The sequence below is a fragment of the Pipra filicauda genome, unplaced genomic scaffold, assembly GCF_003945595.2.
Source record: "Pipra filicauda isolate LSUMZ 115617 unplaced genomic scaffold, ASM394559v2 scaffold103_size3290846_pilon, whole genome shotgun sequence".
Lineage (NCBI taxonomy): Eukaryota > Metazoa > Chordata > Aves > Passeriformes > Pipridae > Pipra > Pipra filicauda.
The window spans coordinates 524534-545849 of NW_024103474.1; the positions used below are offsets into that span (position 1 = coordinate 524534).

General features: G+C 35.9%; 1 protein-coding gene across 1 annotated transcript in view; it reads right to left on the reverse strand.

The window, feature by feature from the left end:
- Positions 1 to 21316, reverse strand: part of CACNA2D3 (calcium voltage-gated channel auxiliary subunit alpha2delta 3) — a 407078-nt gene that overhangs the window by 99513 nt on the left and 286249 nt on the right. The window contains exons 14-17 of the mRNA XM_027728083.2: positions 19171 to 19188; positions 8928 to 8999; positions 8078 to 8158; positions 3938 to 4012 (exon numbers count right to left, since the gene is read on the reverse strand). Of these exons, the coding sequence (XP_027583884.1) occupies positions 3938 to 4012; positions 8078 to 8158; positions 8928 to 8999; positions 19171 to 19188 (246 nt within the window). The remainder of the gene's footprint in view (positions 1 to 3937; positions 4013 to 8077; positions 8159 to 8927; positions 9000 to 19170; positions 19189 to 21316) is intronic.

The following is a 21316-nucleotide window of genomic DNA, read 5'->3' on the forward strand; positions in this document are numbered from 1 at the left end:
CTGCCCACGGGCACCCAACTGATCGTCCTCGCCAAAAGCCAAGCTTATTCAAAAAAAAACAAAACAAAACAACCCCCAAAACAGTAGGAGAAACAAGAGAGGAAATTTCCAAGAAAAGCCTTTTTAAATATAAATCCAAGAGGATAATCGCTAAGATAATATAGCCAGCTTAGTGATTCCATGTACTCGGTCAGTGTTAGATAAAAATCCCGTGCCAGAGGAAGCACTCCTTGCTGTTTGCTATCCTGCCTCTCTGCTCTGTGTTTCAGAAGGCAATTCCTTAAAAAACAAGTACATCAGCATCAGAACTAACAGATATAGCCACTGGGGTTAGGAATTTGAGAGTCCAGTAATATTCTAGTTTTATAGCACTGTAGGAAAATATAATAGAAGTATAAACCAGTGTGGACCAAGTCACTAATCAATTAAACTTGAACATAACTCTAAGACATACAAATAATTTTAGATAATATCTTTAGGGAACTATCTAATTTCAGACCTACATGCCTATTTTCACACACTTCTTGTCACAAATTTCATGAGATGTTTTGTCATTAGTTACAATGGTATCAGGATTTGGCCTGCAATATTAAACTAAGGACCCAGGCCAGCAATCACTTCACTCTCAAAAACTCCACTGAAGTCAACAGAAGACTCTCATTACCTACTACTGACAGAATCCAGAGGTAAAAATGACTCTTCCAAAAAATGAACAGACCATGAATATATCACAATGAGTTCCTCTAGCTGACAGCTTATGGGCTACTGCCCAACATTTTGATTTTAAAAGGTATGGTTGTATAAGGTAATGAAATAAGTGCCTTCAAGATGTATGCTGGGGTGAGGGATAGTAATAGCAAATCACCTTTTGCTTCATTAAAACATAATAAAAATAAGGGAGAGGGTAACACCCTCTGTTAGCCTAAGCTATTCACTGCTCCTGGATTTCATTACCATCTGGTTTTTAAAATATGAATAAATACTAATAATTCTGAAAGAACTAACTTGTGAATAGGGAACTTTCAAATATGGCTTGCAAACATGAGATGTCAAATGTACCTGTGATATCTGAAGTTTCAAAAGCATTTTTAGGAATTAAGACCAGGTCATGATTTTTGTATTACGAAAACTGGGGAATGCTATAAGACCCCATGCATATATATCCAATTTGGAATAGGATATTAAAAACCCCGTGGATTTTAATACATACAGAGATAAGAAAAAAATAGTCTGATGGTAGTGGTCAATCATGAACTAAAACCAATCCCCTGTCACACTTTTCATTGCAACAGGTAGACATTTTGAAGACAACAACTCCTTACACTGGTATTTCCTGCACAATAGCAACAAAAAAAAGAGAATTTACTACTAAAGTTTACATTAAATCTCAACACTTATTTCAGCATTTTGACCACTGAGCTGAATGACTATAAAAAGTCTAATACATATTTTCAATTAGCAAAATGTAGGAAAATATATAGAACGTTATGACAGTCAAGATGCAGATCTAATCAGTGTGCCCATAACTTTGGTTCTCTTAAGCAACTTTTAGTTTATATCTATGGTGCAGTTGGATGTGAGATAACATTACACAAAAAGTCACTTTTGACAAATTAGCTGAGGAAACAAAGCACTGAAGACACTGCAGAAGAGACCTGAAGGGGCATTAAAAATCTTTACATATAATGCAAGTGCTCTAAGGTTTTGTGCAGCCCCTATTGCTGCCTCGCCTCTGCTATGGTTACCAAATAAAGCTCAGCAGGCAATCTCAGTCAGAAAAGGAAAGAATGTGGAGAAATGGACAAACAAGAGGTCAGAAAAATACAGAAAACATGACAACAAAATACTGCAATGCAGAAAAATACGAGTAGAAAAACATTACAGCAAGACTGAAAATATTGGTTTCTTATTGTGACGAGCAGATTCAATGAGATAACAACCACAAATCACTACACAAAGTAAGAAATGGAAAAGAAAAGGTAGATCAGGAACTTCTGCTTTCCCTATTCATAATATAAGAAATACTTCTAATGAAATATAAAAATCAAATTAAAAACTGCTCCAAGAATGGTTAGAATATGAAAAATCACTACTATGAGAAGTCAAGCTGACTGACAAAAATGAATATGTTAGTATGGGTAACGGAAGTATCCACTATAATAAGTCGAAATGTTAAAATGTCAGAATCAAAGGTTTATGAGGAGAAACCTACTGAAACTCTTAACAGTTACATTGACTGCTGAGATTTTACACTGAAAAAGAGATTCTCCACATCCTCTTAGTTCCTACATCTTCCTCAGGAACTAATCATGGAAATGAGATTCTGGACTAGATGTGTCCAGATATGCTGAATTAATCTCATAAAACCTACACATACGCACTTCTCAATATGTAAAATCTCATGGTAACAAAACTCATTTTACTGAGGGGTGAAATGGTTACATATTGATTTAGTTTTCTGCCTTCCTTAAAGTAAACTGCTTCTATAGAAGCTGGAAGTTTTTCACTCCCTAATATTTATATATTTGGGTAGCAGAGGTCCTAATTTCCATAAAACAAGAAGATATAAATTTATCATCATGACAAATCACCTGTGGGGAGTGTAGAGATGAACAGTCACTGGAGCATGTTAATTGGACTGGGGTCTGAGCTGTCTATACCTGGATATGTAGACTTAGTGACTCACCACCAAATGGTGAAAAAGCCAATGGGATAATTTGCAAGAGCCATTTCTGAGAATTGTATTGTTTATTGGTCAGTAATTTGCCAAATTTTCTACAGGTATTGTCCTCCTTTCCACAGTTGTAAAAAAAATCTACCATTCCAGAATCATGGGTGATATTCTTGGAAGAAAAATGACAATTAAATCATTTATTTTAAGATTGCTTCCAAGATACTATGGTCTGCTTTGCCATTAGATTGTCTGTCCATTTTACGGTCAAGTTACTCTGAAAATACTTTTCCATTCATCTACTGAAGTTTCCCTGTTCCACTTTTCATAAGCTCTATTCCAGCTAAAAAATAAATGGGGAAACAATAAGTGCAAATACAAATGTTAATTAAGTGTGTAATTCCTAGTCCAAATCTCAGAAAGACAAATTCTTTTGCTGGATGAAAACATCAGATGTGCTAATGACTTAATAAATCATGCTTTTCATTAATTTAATTTTCATATTACATTATCCACCCAGTTAATGTTTGTTTTCCACTAAAATATCGTTGAAATCAGACATTACTTGAAGTGCCTGCAAGAGAAATCCATATGGCAGCCATGTGGATACAGTAGTGGAACTATTAATACCAAGGCTTCGCTGGGAGTTGATAGTGATGGAACACTTGCAAGTGCTGTTCCTAAACAATGATGCAACCAGGAATGTACCAGTTCTCTGGGGCGTCAAGTTGATAAACATTTGCATAACAGGCACTTTATTTTTCTTTCCGTGATTAATGCAAACAAGATGATAAGGAAACTAAAGGTAAAATTTGCTGCTATTTCTCTTTTAGTACAAAAATCTCTAGTGCTCCTATTTCGCTTAAAAATATGCTTTAGTGACATTTCTGCACATATATTAAATTAACTTTAACACTTTAGCATGACAAATAGGGGTTATTACACAGTGCTGGAGCATTCCAACATTCCATTTCACTGTAAAATGAACATAATTATAGCAATTTTTGGCTTTGCTATTTTGCAGTAATGGAGGTCTGCATCTTCTGCAGAAGCAACTTGTATATTTATTTTCCCTGTTTTTTTTCATGCTAACCTTTGTTTCCAGATGTAAATTTACCAAGAACTATAATGTGTTATAAAGCCATATAAAGTAACTGGACTATTGTATTTAATTTTTTTCATGTATATTACACTACTCACACTAAGAAAAAAGACAAATGCAACACATATAGCAAAATATAATAGATCAATAAATAGCATTCTTACCAAAGGCCTAAGTTCTGGATGAGTCAAAATATATCCATTGTTTGTAATTGCAAAAGCATATCCATGAATACCTAACTGTAAAAGTAAATGAGAAAGAAATACTAATTAGCAATTCATAAGCCTTATCCACACAGTGTTTTATTACAACATAGGCAAAGATCCTTGACATTTTGTGAAAATGAGGAGGTGACCTTGTGACGAATTCAGCATGTAGCACAATTTTAAAATGTCACAAACACTCTCCTATGCAGGGCACTTGTTTCCGTGTTGTGTAACCCTTGTTGTGTTACAATGAATTATATATTACATATATATTATATATTATACATACATATATTATACATATATACATATATATTATATATTACACATACATATATTATACATATATATTATATATTACATGTATGTTATATGTATGAGATGCCACAGCCTGTGACACACACCATAGCATGTGCCAAAGCACAGAGGTACAGGAATTTAGTAAATTCAGCTATTCCCAGGAGTGGTGAGGCACAGCTTACTTCACCTGTTCAACAGCTGTTGTTTAAGAACCATTTAAATCAAAGATAATGAATGCACAGCTATAGTAAGCAAGCAGTGACCTGTCATATGTGATATTTACATTTTCCAATCTAATAGGCTCTCTGTTAATTCCAGTTCATCTGCAGCCACAGAAGGCATATTTCTACTAAAGAAACTCCTCTAACTTTACATATTTGTACTAAATGGAACTGGAGATTATTTGAGGGCAATGAAATACTTTATGAGGTCTAGCAGTATAGGTAATCAAATTTAGCATTGTACTTACTTAAATAACAATACTAGTCTTTTTAACAATATGCCTATTACACAGTTGATTGCATCCACTGAATGCAATAAATGTACCTTCAAATCATTCATGTGGTCATTCAAACATCCCTTCTTAGCATAAACTTGCTGTTAATGTAGAATCTTTCTGCAGGTTCACTAGGTGACTTTTGCCATGCAGAGCACATCTCACTATCCTTTCTCACCTGTTTTTTTTCAATTCTGAAGTAACATAATACAACATCCCATTTTTTTTAATCAACCTAATGCACTGGGCTATTAATAACAAAAAAAACCAAAATAAAAATCAAACTCAAAATTCCAGAACTATCTTCCTTTGCTGTTTACTTTAAAATTCTCACTATTAAAAAACCTTTCTATTTAACTTGAGTGCGTTCTTAAATGCTTTGCTGAAGTGGGTCCTTAGGAATTTGTCTAACATGAAGCAATGTGGGCAAGGCTGACAAGTCAGAATCATTTTGAAGGGGCAAAAAGGAGAGCAAGCCTAGCAGCTTCTGTAATTCTCTGGAAGTATAAACCAGAGTACGATATTGTGGCGAGGTCACAGGGAAAGCATACCAGGTTGATTTATAGTGTCTCTGTGTGAATAATTGTATATGGTCGACTGTATCTGCCATATAGAAGATTGTTTCATAAATTAGCGGTTTTCCTAAAGCAATAAACTTCAGTGAAAGTAATAGAAGGTGATATGTTCTTGGCATCTCTTCATAAGGGGGGGATAACCAAAATAATAACAGTGGACATATTTTACCTATTATAGTATGACAAGGGAATAAGCTGTTGGCTAAATAGCAGATCTCAAGTATAATTGTCTGTGTTTGTAACTGCAGAATGACATCCAGGCAATGGAAGTCAGGTAAGGAAACAAATGTGGGTGGTATAATTCACAGGAAAAAGTACCCAGACTCCAAGGGCAGTATTTTATTGGGTTCTGGGCAATATGTGAAATTACACAGTCTCTGCACTTAAAATGCTTTGGTTTGAGAGATACTACCACTTACAGCAGCACTGCCCTTTTAAACCTTGAACTCTGTCTCTAAATTGCAGATTCAGAAACAAAAAAAACTTTTTCTAACTGCTGTAAAATGCCACATGGAAGTCCTGTATTACTAAATTCAAACCTATCTTATTCAAGAGAAACTGCCACTGACATCTGGGGAAGTTTAGTCTAGATAACAACTTGCTGAAAATAGCTTGTTGCTGTTACCCATCCTCTCTGGCATAAAATCCCCCTCATCGAAGCCGAGAGAATTCCAGGTCAGCAGAATTCTATTTCTAAGCAATCATTTTATATCCCTGTGTGAATTTTATTTCGTGTGTTGCCTCTACAGGAATGGGTCCCAGGGGTGATTATGCTCTTGCCATTGCAGTCTTTGTTTATGGTATGTGAGACTGGAAGTTGTAACTCAAGTGATTTCACTAATCTAACTGTATTGCATGATATTGGTGCCTCCTGCAATAATCCTCCCTTGCAGTACCTCCTGCAGTATAAAATGTACCTTCAAATAAAAAGTTTAATATTCAGCAAGAGGATCTCATATTGCTTTCGCAGAAACCCACTTCTTAAAAAATTTTTCCTTTTCTGAATTACTAACTCTGTTGCAATACCTCTACCAGTTCTTGCATTCAGACTATGTCCAAATCTTAGAGATTACTTAGGAATAATGTCACTGTGATTTATTTTTTTCCTACCCAGCCACGAACAGCCAAGTTTTTATTTCTGCAGGTACCACAGCACTGTTCTTCCTTCTCATTACAAATGAAACTTGCTCTTCCCATAGCTCATTAGAAGGCTGCTCCAAAGATTGGTTCCATTGCTTCCAATTTTGCAAAGGAGCACATTTTGCTCCCTTCTCTTCTACCTTTTACTGATGCAGTATTTCTGCACACAAACATATAAGTTGCTGTTATCAAACTTTTTTGGTCAGTGCACTGAGGTCGTTCCCTGTTATTGATCCTGACCAGCAATGTCTCTGTCCCTGTGTTCTGATATCAGTGTGCACTCATCTGCTGCCTCTTCCCATAGTGTCCAACTTTTCTCCAGCTGCGACAGCCTTTCTGTTCTGTTTGCATAGCACCTGGCCTCGTGGGATCCAGGTCACAGGAAATTACTCCAGTACACCTTATCAACACTATTGCCACTATTTTATGCATTATTTTAATCAAATTCTCATTTCATTTAGATTTTTTAGTTACTGCACATTAATCAGAAAATAATTTGGTAATTGCTAATGTATTCAAATTAGAATTAAAATTCATATGAGGAATTTTTTTGTCCTAACTAGAATTATCTACAAACACATGTGACAATATTCAAAGGCAGTCACAAGTCAGCTTCTTCCTTCACCCTCTTAGAAATCAGTAAATGAGAGCACAGCAGCCAATTTAGAGGAAAGTATGATATACAAATTCATGCTCAGTATGCATGCATGTCAAAAAGTAGCTATTCCAGTATCTGCACTCTTTAAAAGGGCTGTCTGCAGTATTATGTTACATGCTTGTTTGTCATGTAAAAAAATTCCACTAGGAATTAAGTGGAAAACATTAATTTAATTTTCACTTGTGAATAAAAGAGCACCATAGTAAAACATTTCAGACATAAAGTAGTGACATACTAATGTATTGCATTGAATTTAAATGAAAAGTAATTATATCTTTCTGTTTGCCTGAAGCTTATTTTTACTGAGTTAAACACATTTCAAGAGATATAGTATATCAAATAAAACTTTAATGATAATTAATTTTTAAGAATTTTATAGTATCAGTTGTCTCTGACTTTGGAAAACTAAGTAGAGGGAAATACCTAACAAATACAGGGGAGGAGAGAAGGAACCACTTGTCTGGTTAGGAAGGAACTTGTTTAAGTTCCTACAATGTGCCACTTGCTTTAACTCCAGGAGCCACAGAATTTGGACAGGAATTACTACACACAAACAGGAAGCCTAAAGCCAGGTTAAGGATAGGTTTTCATAAAAAGTTACAGAATTTTTCAGCCTGAATTTCTGCTTATTTTGCATGGTATTCTGGCTGGATTGTGTGGTTGAATAATTTCACTGATTTTATTATAGGCAATACTTAGTATTACCTTCTAGAGTACATTGATCCAAAAATGTGAAGATCAAGCCATATATTAATTTTGGTGCTAAAAACTGCATTTGATCTCAGACATTACAGAACTACAATTCCTGAGGAAAATGAATGAAATAATGGAGCTACATCACTGCAAAAAGTATCAACATATGAAATAAATTATGTTATATTTTGGGTATTATACAGAGTATAAATGATATCTCATCATTTGTGTATTACCTTGTATTTTGGAATGGTTTTTAAAAGCTCTTTAACTGGAACATCTGTGCCAACTACTCCCAGAAGAATCCCTTTAGACCTCTGAAAAGAACAATAAAATATGTACTCAGAACCACAGTAATAATAAACATTCTCACCACTTATTTCACCTCGCAGCTACACTGCAGAAGTTAAGAGATTACAGACAAATTATTTAAAAAGTGGAGAACTCAGCCAATCAAGCAGTAATTTAATCAATAATATTGCTCCTTTCTACTTTATCTGCAATTCACATACAAAAGGCATGCAAGCTTTTGAGAGCAAGTCCTTCAACAGAAAATTTTCACATGCAAAACAGGTTTTCAATTTAAAACTACTGTTAAAAATGTTGCTCCCTTCTTTCCCAATATCTCCTGCCATTTCATAAACAAAAGAGAAAGATGAAGCATTAAGGGGAAAGTACACTTAACTTTCTTTAATAATCTGTTAAATTATTGAATATAATCTGTTAAATTATTGAATATATATAAACATAATCTAAATAAATTCAGTGCTATATCAGTGCAAAGTTGAAAATTATATAGATTATTTTCTGTAAAAAAGCAATACAGAAGTAAGAAAACCCAAAGGCCTAGTGTCATCTGAGATTTTTCTCTTAGACATAGAGTTTCACCATTTTACTATGGTTTCTAGAGTATAGTTATTTGGGATTATTTTTCCACATTTTTATGCTAATAAAGGGATACTAACTGCAGACAAAATAAGAAGAGAAGAAAATTTTTAGAGTTGGCTAAAATCTTATTAAGTCCCTGAAAGCAACTTCATTGCAGTCACGTCATTGTCACATGACAGAAATAGTCTGAATACTTACAGTCTCATTTTGCTTACTAAATACTGGCATGGCAACAGTTGTCATCAACACCAATCCCTGATCATCAGCAAGCTACATTTGAAAAAGAAATACTATCTCTAAGAAATATGGAACAATTACAGACATGTGATTGCATTTTTCAATTACATTTTTTTTTCATTTTAAATGAGACAAAGCAATTTCTCTAAATGACACTTACGTAGTTAAACTTGCAGTCAGTGCAGCCCAGCCCAGCCCCGGCCCCATCTGAACTGTACCAGCTCTAACCATCCCACCACCTCCACTGACAGGAAAGATGCCTCCTCTTCATTCCTACTGCAGCCTCCCATGAGAGAGAAGGGGCTGAAATGTGGATTGTGGAAGCAGCATGTGCGGTAGCAAAGCAGCTGGAGGTCTGTTCTACATCTTTCCCAGTGGCAGCTCTGCCAAAATTGCCTCAGGCTGTTTTCTCGCAACAAAGAACAAGAGGTCATGAGTTGCACGCACTTTGTTTGGGTCCAGGCTGAGATCTCATCAGCCAGCACGGCGGCAGAAAGGATGACAGCCAGTGAGGATCCCGGGAGCATCTCTGCTCCATCCGGTTTCAGTTCACTGGACAGAGGTGGCATGAAGCATTAGCTGATTCTGCACATCAGGTTTCAACGTATTTCTTCAATTTAGGGAGAAAAGAGATCTTCTGATCTTGGTTCCACTCAAGAGAAACATGTAGAATGCTTATCATTGGCCACAGGAGAGTGATAGTGCTCAGACTATCTCTCTTCATGCCCTCTGGGCAGACTAAATCTCTGCCCTAAGGCACAGACTAAGTGCATGCCCAGGACAAGCACTCCTGTGTGTGCCTGTAGATCTTCACCATCTACATATGAAAGACAACTCAAGCAGGAGGCTGAGAGTTACTGTTAAACTCTTTCTGTTTCTAGGGACAGATGTCTGAAGTTGAAGAGGCTTATCCAACACTTAAAAATATGACACAGTTATAATGTTAAGTGGAGATTTCATAGAACACAAAGTTTAGCCAAAAGGACACGGCCATAGAGGAGAACTTCCTGAGAAATACTATAGGTGACAGTCATGCCCAACTGCAACTGTGATATTCTCCTACTACTCCTACATCAGTATCACACTTTCTGTTCTCAGGTGGAATTTCTACAGGTAGAATTTCTAATACTTTTTTTTTTTTTTTTGCAATTTTTTAAATTGTTTACAAGGTTTTGTTGTAACAAAGCAACAGCTATTAGCTCCCCATATTTTCAGGAAACAAGTAATTTGTAATAATAAAGATAGCTCATGAAGCATATTTCACAATAACAAATCAGACAAATAAAATCTAGAAAATTTTTTGACTTGCAGCTCCCAATCTACTTCAGCAGGATTTCAGTTTCCCAAATAAGTATGTTTGTTGAAGCAGGGCACTATTTTATGGTGAGAAGGAATGTTTGCAGACATCAGACAGGAACACAAATGGGGTTGAGTCAAGAAAGTTTACATCCAATAAGGAATCACTAGGGATATGAGATGGAACCAACTTATGATTGTGTTTCCTTTTTCTTTGTTTTGTTTTCCTTGGTAATAAGAAGAGATATTTCCAGCCCCAATATAATACTTGATCTATTACGGAATAATAGTAAGTTACTAAGCAAAAAAAACCCGCAAAATCAAAAACCTGGCAAAACATTGGGAGTTCAATAGTTGGACTTGAAACTCAAATGTTGCCAAATTACTGTAAGAATTGACTCTCCTTGGCCAGAATAGTACAGTAAAGCACACTGACATGATTAGTATGGAGAGAAGCCTTCTGAGGTATCACAGTCAATAGTCCCAAACTCACACACACCAGGGAATGAAAAAGCACTTTGCTGATTATGGGGTGATATTTTGGAGCATTTAGAGATTTTATATGATTGCCCAGGGTTGTTCTTCTCTGACAACATGTATTTGTCAAGTATCAGAACAGTATTACTTTATGAATCCACTCACTCTCAAGAGATCACTCGAAACAATTTAATGGATAGGATGCAGCCAAGGGACTGTCAGTAGAATTTTAGGGTATTTGAAATTCTTTAAATAGAGAAACCCCCCCCCCACAGACTAGAGTTCCTTGGAAATTCTAAAAGAACAGCTCACTAACTCTCAAAATTAATTGTGGGGGCATGTAAGAGTGATTGCCCTGTAATTATGAGAGATATCTACAAGTACCAACTAGAGCTGGCTGCTGCAATCACTTCTATAGAATTGCAATTGTATAATCCAGCCTGTCTGATTTTTTGTTAGTTTGGCAGATGAACAGGTTGCTGGCCACTACCATAAGTGGAGTCAGCAAATAAGTGGCTGAGTAATGACTCGAATTCGCAGTGTTTTACTGAGTCACCAACTCAAGCTGCAGCATTTGCTTCACAAAAATTGTTAGATAGTGAAGAATTATCTGCTGGGGAGGAGCTTGATTCCCTGGGCAATGACATTTTGGCAGAAATACTTTGAAACAGTAGAATGTTAGCCACTGGGTATTTCTGCTAAGACAATTAATGCTAGAGTCCATTAAAAAAATCCAAAGGAAGTCATGATCTAGGTATTTTGCATTGTTGCTTTTCAAGTCTGACAATTTCTTACATGTAGCAGAGTTCTAACAGCTCATGCAAGTGTATGAAAAATTTAGTGATTCTGAGGAAAAAAACCTCAAACCACTAATATATGCTCTAATCACTGATAAAGCTTCAGCTCATATTAGTTATATTCAGAGCAAACACTGATATTCTCAGGACTGGCTAGGATTTTTATTTTAATCATCATTTAATTAGAAGTTAACACAATGAAAAATGTTAACTATCACAAACAGTAAATAATGATAAAGTCTCTGAATGACTGAATGTTTTTTCTCAAAAAGAAAATGTAAACATTCATTATGATTCCCAAACTTATCAATTGGACACCACAAAGTCAAAGTCATAGAAAAGAATTTTGTAAGCTTGGGGAAAAAAAAAGCACTATAGTCAAACATTTCTTAGAGGAAATATTTTTAAGGATTTTTTTTTCCTACCTCATCAGTCTTCACTATCCTACTGGTCAGACTAATCTGGTGACGTGTATTGGGCTGCCTACTTCCTCAGGCAGGAAAGGAGCAGGGATGTGTCTGGCGGTCCCCAGCAGTGTGTGAGACTTGAGTGGCTTCTGCTGTCTACACCAGGGGTTTGAGCCTGAATAAATTCTCCACAGTGAGGTGAAAACAGTGTGAACACTTCTCACTACAGACCCTCCCGTGGCAGACACAGCACACACGGGAACCTCTGAACTGAGGCAAACCACGTATGCACAAGCACAACTCCTTTGCAGTGGGGTATTTTTTCATGTTCAAGTTTCTCCTCCAAAAACCGGAAAAAAAGGACTCATCTCTACCCTGAATGAGCATCTTTTTTAGTACTGCCAGTGTAAAATAAAGTTTTCACATTGCAGCCCCTGTTATTCCACCAGTCATTTCATATATTATTTGATTCTCTACCTTTCTGCTGAACTGTTCATTTCTGATTTATTTCTACATTTGAGGACACTACAAATTTCATCTTCTACTAGAAACATCAATTCACAATAACATAACTTCTTCTAGTGTTTATTAATAAATGAAAAACAACAAAACAAACCTCAATTTAATCTTCTTCTAAGCTTAGCTTCCACTCATATTTTCATTTGCTTTCTTTTTTGCCCTTAGTAGAAGCTATTCCCACCTCTTTTACATCATGAGTCAAAGTAGTAGACCTCTTTTGTCAGGTGAGAGAATATTTAAGAAGACATCTGCCACCATTTAAGAAGAACCATTATTACAAGAAAAATACAAGGCAACATTAGCCTCAAAATGCCAATTACTTGACAGTGTTTGACTGGATAATAAACCTACAAAAATTTCAAATTAATTAAATAAGAATTTATGGGAATTCTGATCAGTGAAATATTAAATCTGTGTGGATTCATGCACATGGGAGACTATTGAACTGTACGGCCTCTCAGACGTTTCTTATTCCTTCAGGTCTGGAAAGATACCCTCAAATAAACAAAAGTAGTTTAATTATTATTATTCCTATGGCTCTCTAAACCATGGAATTACCATGGTAGTGTAAAAATACATGTACTTCAGTGCTTGAGGGCGGTCAATTTGAAGTTGGAATGAATTATGCTATGGAATATTCATTTCTCAAATGTTCATCTAATAGCACTGCAAAAAAAATAAGTTCTTGTAGCTTGTCCAACTTGCACGAGTATGTTTTGTCTCAGAACTGCTACTTTGGATCACATTGGCAAGAGAAAGTGAAACTAGACCCCCAAAGAAAAACACAGATTTCAGCTAGATCCTAGGATTTGGTAAGTTATCACTACATTCATCATCTAAAATGATGAATGAAAGAAACAGCACCAGTGATCTGCCACAGGAAGTTGCTCTATTGAAAAAATGCAGTGGTAACAGTTTTAGGCAGAAAACTGTACAAGGGCCGTGGACACTCAGTTTGATAAAATGCTGAGCAAACAATAACAAACCTTTTAAAAAAAATCTCAAGAATGAGGAAAAACGCATTCCCAAGCTAAATGTCTCTTGGGTGTTTAGAATAAAGAAACAGAACTTACTCTCTGAGAAAGTCACAGACCTGTAATGCCTAGCAGTAGTAGCTTCATAATTGGAGAAAAATTCCTTCTGGAAGGAGATTTAACTTCTACATCTTTTAATTCTTCTGCTGTAGAGGGTTACCCTCCCCTCAGACCAACCCCAAACAGATTTTCAGCAACAACAAATAAAGAAGATCCTCTTAGAGTGAGCCTCTTAAAGTTTAGCCTCCCATCCAGCACTAGCATCCATTCCCAGGATAAAGACTAAGGCAGGCTCTGGAATTACTCCAGAAATGCATATACAGGAAAGAATATCCATTTCCTTAGGTGTTTCCTTTACAGAAAGAGGAATTTGAAATGCATCCCTGAAACATTTTCCTCAGGGGTGTATAGTCAAGACTTACAGGAGGTTGTCCAGAGTTTCTGACACAGAGTCAGTAGCATCCATATCCATCACTGCTAATACCTTGTTATTCCCATTTACATATATCATGCAATTATTATAATGAAGCCCATGACCTTTTTTTAGACTCCTGACCTTTGTTTTAAGTCATTATGCAATACTGTCTCACTTTTGTTGACTAAGAAATGGTGGTTTTATATCTGTTAAAAATACACATACCCTAATTTTTACTTATGAATAAAAAAAAATAAAAACAAAAAAACCCCACCAAAGTAAACAATAAACAAATTGGTTTAAATAAAAGGCAGATTTGATGGGGCAATTCTACTTTTTATTGCTGATTTTAGAAGTATAATCACAGAAAGGAAATAAATTTTGAGATCTAAACCTCATATATTTTCTAGTATCATTCAGAGTTTAGACTTTGTGTTTTAGACAACCAGAACTTGTGTCAGGGTTTCTAAAATTTTTCATCAAATTTCACCAGATGAAATAAATATTCATCCAAGAAAATATGAGATCTGAAGCTTAAAAAAATACTTTTAATTTGGATTTATTATATCTATGATATATATTAAAAAATCTTAGCAGGACTGTTTTGTAGTGCTAATTTTATGCAATTTTCATTTCCCAATTTAAACAATGCTTAGCAAAACAAAGTAAGACCAAATTTTTCTCTCGCTTGACATATTCTTCATTTTTGCACTCATATGGGATTGCAATAACTGTAGTGCATTTCCACAGAACAGGGTATCTGTTGCAGCAAACAGTGTCATGTAAAGTCAAATTAATCTCCCACCAATTCTGATTCATGGAAACTATCAAATAACCACAGCAATGCCCAAATTTTCTCATAGAATAATCTCTAGGCCAATAATATTCTTTTGAATTCTAATCTCCCTGGATCTACAGTGTTCCTAGTTGATTTTTCAGCATATCACAACAGGAGCTCTGTTTAATCAAATCACCAACAGGTTGAAATGCAGAAAAGACCCCACGGTCATTATACCTGGAAGACTTAAAATCAGATCTAATATTCTGAATCAAAGAATTAAGCAGGGTTAATGGAGGCACCTGAGCAACTGTTTGGGGAGGGCTGTGCAACTATAATGAACAGGAACCTTTGGTCTGTAGGTTTGGAAGAAAGCAGGGTTTGAGGAACATCAGTAAGGAAAGAGGACAAAGCGAAGATCTGCTGGCATAGGCTGCACAGCCTTGTGAAAAGAAACAATTGAAAAGTAGGGGGGAAACACTGCTACATTCAGAGGGGCTGAAAGTGGGGTGAAACTGTGGGAACACTGCAAACCCCCTGACGAGGCACCAGCGCTGACTGTGGTGGCCACGACGCTGCTGCTGAACCTTCACCCAGGGCAGGCAGCAGTTCCTCGGGGATGTATTTGAACTATGGGGTTCATGCCAAAGCTTTTGGTTTTTTCTTCACTACTTTGTTATAACTCTGCCACCTTCCCAACCCCCCCACCTTCTGCCTTTCCCCACTCCACATAAACTTGCTTCACAAGGTGTTGTCTTCCTCTGTGACTACTGCACTTTTATGTGCTGATTAGAGACAAGAGGCAGGCTGGAAGCACCAGAGAATTGGAACTTGTGTATTATTCATTAATTTAACTGTGTTTTATACAGAGTAAAGGAATAAGGAGTAACTATTATTTTGGCACAGATTTAAATTATGGCCTGAGACAATACAGGAACCTGTGTGGGTGTATTAAGTTAAAGAGTCATTTCCAGGTTTAGCACACAGAAATGAAATGCCAAGAAAAACTCTCATATTGCAAAATAGTTACTTATAGTTCATAAACTGCTGACTCAAAAACGTTATGAAAAGTCAGCTTGCTTGTTGAAGAATGTTAGAGAGAAGTTTGGAAACTAAATTTAAGATTGTAATTAACACATAAGTGAAAATTTTAACATGGTTTTCTGAATGGATCACTATATACAGTATGAAACTGAGAGACAACAGCATCTCATCAGCAGGAAACAGATCCAAAGGAATGCTAAATCAAACTGTTTATGATTATTTTGTACTTCATTAGATTCAACTTAACTACTATCATTTTATAAAAATGCTAAAATCACTAGTCATGCACTTCAACAAAATAGCAGCTTTGCAAATTTTCTATTTTCTATTCCCAGTGACAGTTAATTCAACTCTTCAAAGTATAAGGTAAACGATGCAGGAAATGATAAATGATGCTCCCAAATAGCTGAGAGATGATAGCATCAAGATAAAAGGAGGGCACAGCACTACTTACAGAAGTTAAGGGATAACACAGAAAGAGAGAAGAAAGCTGTCAGGAACTTTTTGGCAACAAATATCATCAAAACATTTTTATATGGAGGAAATATGATTTCATTCATGAGAGAATAATTTTAAAAAAATCCTAAATGTTCCTAAACACCACCACTTGTTTCTGATTTGTGTGCCTAATTTATTCACTTCTACCTCTTCACTCAAGCAAAGTAGAACAAAACATCACAGCAGGAGTAGAGCAACAGCTTTTGACTCCTGCTGTGTTTGCTCAAGAAAGGGAGTAAAGCTTTCCTACTAGGAAACAAAACACCTCTTTTAACTATTAAGGAAGAATAGCTTTTCCTCTTTGAGGAATACAAAAAGCTGTTTTTCCTAAGCATTTCAAAGATAAAGGTAATTTTGGAAACCAAATCTGAAAATTGATACATTTGAGTTATTAGTTTATTTTACTGTTATTTTCACAGCCCTGTGGGATGGCTACCTAAAAACATGCAGAAAAGCAACATAGAGGACAAGTAAAATTTAAATGAATTTGTTTCATTTGTCTGGTAATGGTTCTTTCTTTCAGATACATTAGCTCTTCCTAGATATATTTTGTTCTGAGAGCTGCATAACCACAGTAAATCAGCATCTCTATTGCCTGAAATTATGGTGAGGGGTTTTTTGTTGGCTTTCGTATTGGTTCTGTATTATTTCTTATATTAAGTGTAGGATATATCACAAAGATCTTTTCAAGACAAATATCATGGTACAACAGACATATCCACCTTAAACTCCTCATTCTGAATTTGCAACGGTTTGACTTGGAGCAGAGAGCATAACAGTCACAGTTTTAATTGTTATTTAACTGCTAGTTGAGAACCTACAGGTCTTCAAAATCAATAGCTAATCACCACAGAACATTGACTAAACACTGAAAAGACTGTAGCCAAAGTCTTTCACACATAAGACATAACACATTTCATCAAGATGATGAACTATTTATAATGGATATAAAATAGTAAAGGTAAACTTGAAATGCCACATTTTTCTTTCAGATCACTCAAAGATTAAAGTGAACATGTTTAGAGAGACATGACTGTTTGAAATGTTTATAGAGAAAACATTTGCAGGATGATACATAGATTCCAACAAAAATACAGTACAAGTTCAGACACCATATGGCAAAACACGTACACCAGTGACTAAGTCATTCATAAAGGCATGCATCAGATGTGCTGCTTCCCTTCACCTTGCAGAGAGCAAGAGATTCTCTAATTTTGTTCATAAGTTGTCAGGCTATGCTTATAAAAAGGAATATTTCTTGCCTGAAGTTATCAAAAGCCCTTGGGAATTACGTGTGCCTGTCCTCCCTCCCCATCCCATTCCTTCCTTCCCACCCCTCTCCTCTTTCTCTGCACTAAAGCAGTACACAGTCAGTTAGAACAATTCACCAGTTATGAAGGCATGTACACAATATGTGGCTTTAGCTCTGCATTAGTTTGCTCAAGGAATAAGTACTCCAAATTCCAGCATTTTTGACCTTCTATGAAAACTGTGTGCTTTTTCACTACCCTTGAACTTTAGTAATTTGTACCAAAATATTATTTAATAGTTCAGAATTGTGGACAGCAGAATAGGTAATACAGTATTACATGACACAATCTGGTAAACAGCCTGACTGGTTGTATCATTCTGAACCAGCACATTATAGCCTCACTCTCTCTTCTTTCTGCAAACTAAGAGAAGCATTTGGCACAAACATTTAGACAAGCAGGTGAATATGAAAAAGCCAAAGTTAGCCAGTCTAGCAACTCTTTGAATCCTTCTACTTTTCCTGGAAGCTGTAAACAAAATATTTCTTTAAACCATCTATTTCCAGAAGAAAAAAAAAAAAAGCAACATTTTTTGGTACCATGTTCTGCAACTATCAAAACAAGAACAAACTACAGACACAGCCCAGTGTCACAAAACAGCACATTAGCTGCAGATTTGTAATAGAATTTTCTGAGCTCTATGAACAAGAAAATTTTGAATATACATAGCATCATAAAAATAAAAGCTACCATATCATATTTCTTGCTTTTTAAACTAAAAAGTTAGTTAATCATGAGTTAAGTTCTGATTTCCATGGAGGCCCTCACCATTCTTTGAAAGCTATTCATTGAAGATCATTTCACCTATAGCTTTCATTAACTACTGAACTTTTGTCATAATTTATCAATGATGTTTATCTGATTAATTGCTGTGTCTCCTTATTAAAGGTACGTTACCAAGAACAATAAGAATGATTTGGACAAGTAAGTATTGCAATTTCCCAGCATATTCCATTCCTTTTTTCATTTTTATATTTTTTTACCAACACCACAAAACATCATCTACATTTTCTAGTTTCTGGAAGCTTTGATTATATTTGTGAAATATATAAGGATGATGCAACAGGCATCAAGCAACCCTTCACCTTTGCCACAATCACTGTGGTATCGTGGCGTGCAGTGGTGGCTCTGCTATCATACCATATCGATGCAGAAGTGGTTGAAAGGCAAGAGCACGAAAACTATGCAACCTATTAGAGAAGTCAAATGTTGAATGTGTTCAGAGGTGTGCTGATAGATACAGCGGGGATCAGTGAAAGGGTACCAGCTATACCACGGGTTCTGCAGAGACAAAATGATCCAGAGATGTTTCACATGGAGTAATGGGGTAGTTTTATATTTTGTAATCCTTACTATTATTTCAAATTGTTGATAAAATAGCCTCCCTGTTGTTTCAAAGTTGTAGGCTACTAGATGCCTATCATGTTAAAATAGCTCATACATTTGAGGAGCTGCTCTCAGCAGGTTCCTCAGCTGGGCTGGATGGGAGCTCCCTTCCTGCAGCCCAGTCCAGAGCCCCTCACAGTGAACTGTTTCACTGATCACTGCTGTACCACACTCACACCACCATGGGAACATGAAGGACTGGTGACTGCTTTGAATGACTAAGATTGGATTAAAATATTTTACCTTTTGAGCCTGAGGGAGCTGGAAAACAACAAAACAGAACAAGCAATCATTATATACTAAATTAATTTGAACAGCTACTTTAGCTGTTGTATTAATAAAATCATAAGCATAATATAAAACAAAGTATAGAGGAAAGAAACTAGAGGAACCAGGTTTACACTGCCAATTGATTTAACTTATTGAGGGCTTTTTAATTGAGTTTATGAGTTGACAGCTTCTCTACTAGGTATCACAAAAGCACCATGCAATTTGTTAAATATCACAACACTAAGAAAGGGATTGTTTTCTCATCAGATATGGTATCACACGTGAACTGTGAAGTAGTTCCATCTTCCTGCACACAAATATAATTCCATATAAAGATAGCTTTAGTTTTAAATGACATGGACATCAAGAGCAGATTATCATATTAAAGTAGAAGGCTATATTCTCCATAACAGAGGAAAGAAAAACAAAATGGTAAGAAAAAGTTAGTAACTGCTTATGTAAACATGTTATAATACATGCATAATATACAATACATTATGCATAGAACAATACATTTCTGTGCTGTAAAGACAAGTATGATTATATGTCCATATATGCAAATAAAAGATAAGTGTTTATGCATATATGCATATTTATATCACACAGATGTTCTTAGACAAGATTGTTCTTAGACAAGGTTGTTCTTAGCCAACCATGACTGTATGCACAGTATTTACTGTAAGCAACAACTCACGTAGAAAGGCAGGGAGAGCAGGCAGGAGACTCTATTACACATAAAATACCTCGGTTATCAAGAGTTGAAGGATGGGTTCTGTTTTCACTTTAGAAAAAAGAAAACCCATTGCAGGGGAGGAAGTCAGAAAACCAAAGTATTATAGGCCCAATACAGTTTTCCCTTTTTTTGAATTCTTCTCTTTCTACTTCATACTTGTAGAGAAATGCACCATACACAGCAACTTAGCCTTGTGCTAAATCCACCTTCTCAGAAAATTTGTTTTTCTCATACAAATTGTTCTTTACAAGCATCAGTTGAACACAGAAACAGGCAGGTGAATCGATGCCAAATGCAAAAAAGACCTTCAAGATCTCTAGTGAGCTTCTGACTGACCTTTTGTCCTTGCTCTGAATTAAACAGAAAAAAAACCAACTTCCACGGGGTCCTCTGCTAAAAGCAGATATCCACATCAGAATACATCACAAAAGGGAACTGTCACATGATCTCTAATCCACAAACACTGGGAGCAACCAGCCACAATTTCTCTGTTTTCACAATATAAAATGTAACAAAATTTATGGCAGGGACAATTGCTGCAAGTAAAATTCTGTCATCCTAAAACTTCAGCGATCCAATAGCAAAATACAAACCCATGATCACATTAAAGTATAACCTCTATGTGTTTCTTTAAAAGCCCGGGGTTTTTAATAATTGATTACACTGAACCATATACGAGGGTTGCTGCAGAAAGTACAGATATCTCTGAACTGTAAATACATGATCTAAATCAGGTATAACAGGTTAGAGCACTTTAAAGCCTTTCTTTAAAGTTTAACTACTTATTAGTTTTTTACTTGGTTAACTACTTCAACTCTGAGAAGTGGAAGTTTCTTCTTTTTTACATTCAGACAAAAGAAGATTGTTGCAACATGATTTATTTTAATTTGCTATTATAGCAATGAAACCGGTTTGCTCTATAACACTTTTTTGTGGGGGTTTTGGTTTTGTGGGTGTTTTTTTGTTATTGCCATCTTCTTCTTAAATACATGGAAAAATTACAAGCATCTTTTCCTTGGCATCTGAGATAAAGACAGGTGCAGTGAAGAATGATGTCCAAACTCCCAATTTGGGAATAAATCCTGAAGAACTCCATGGTTTCCCCAAGCCCACTACACATATCAAACTCATATGTTTTCATAAGGAGCTAATTTGTATGCCATCTTCCACCAAAGAGTATGTCAAGTGCAGTCAAGGCAGCCAATGCAGCACATACAATGTTAGGTACAGAAGTATCATTGCAGAAATTCTTATTTGAAGATAACATCCAAACTAAATTGGAAAGCTGATGGTCCCAGACAAGGGAGAGAGGTTCAAAGAAAGGGGTGTAGGGGCTTTGTGGTGTGTGAACAAAAGAATTAAAAACCTGAACAAACAAAAAAAGCC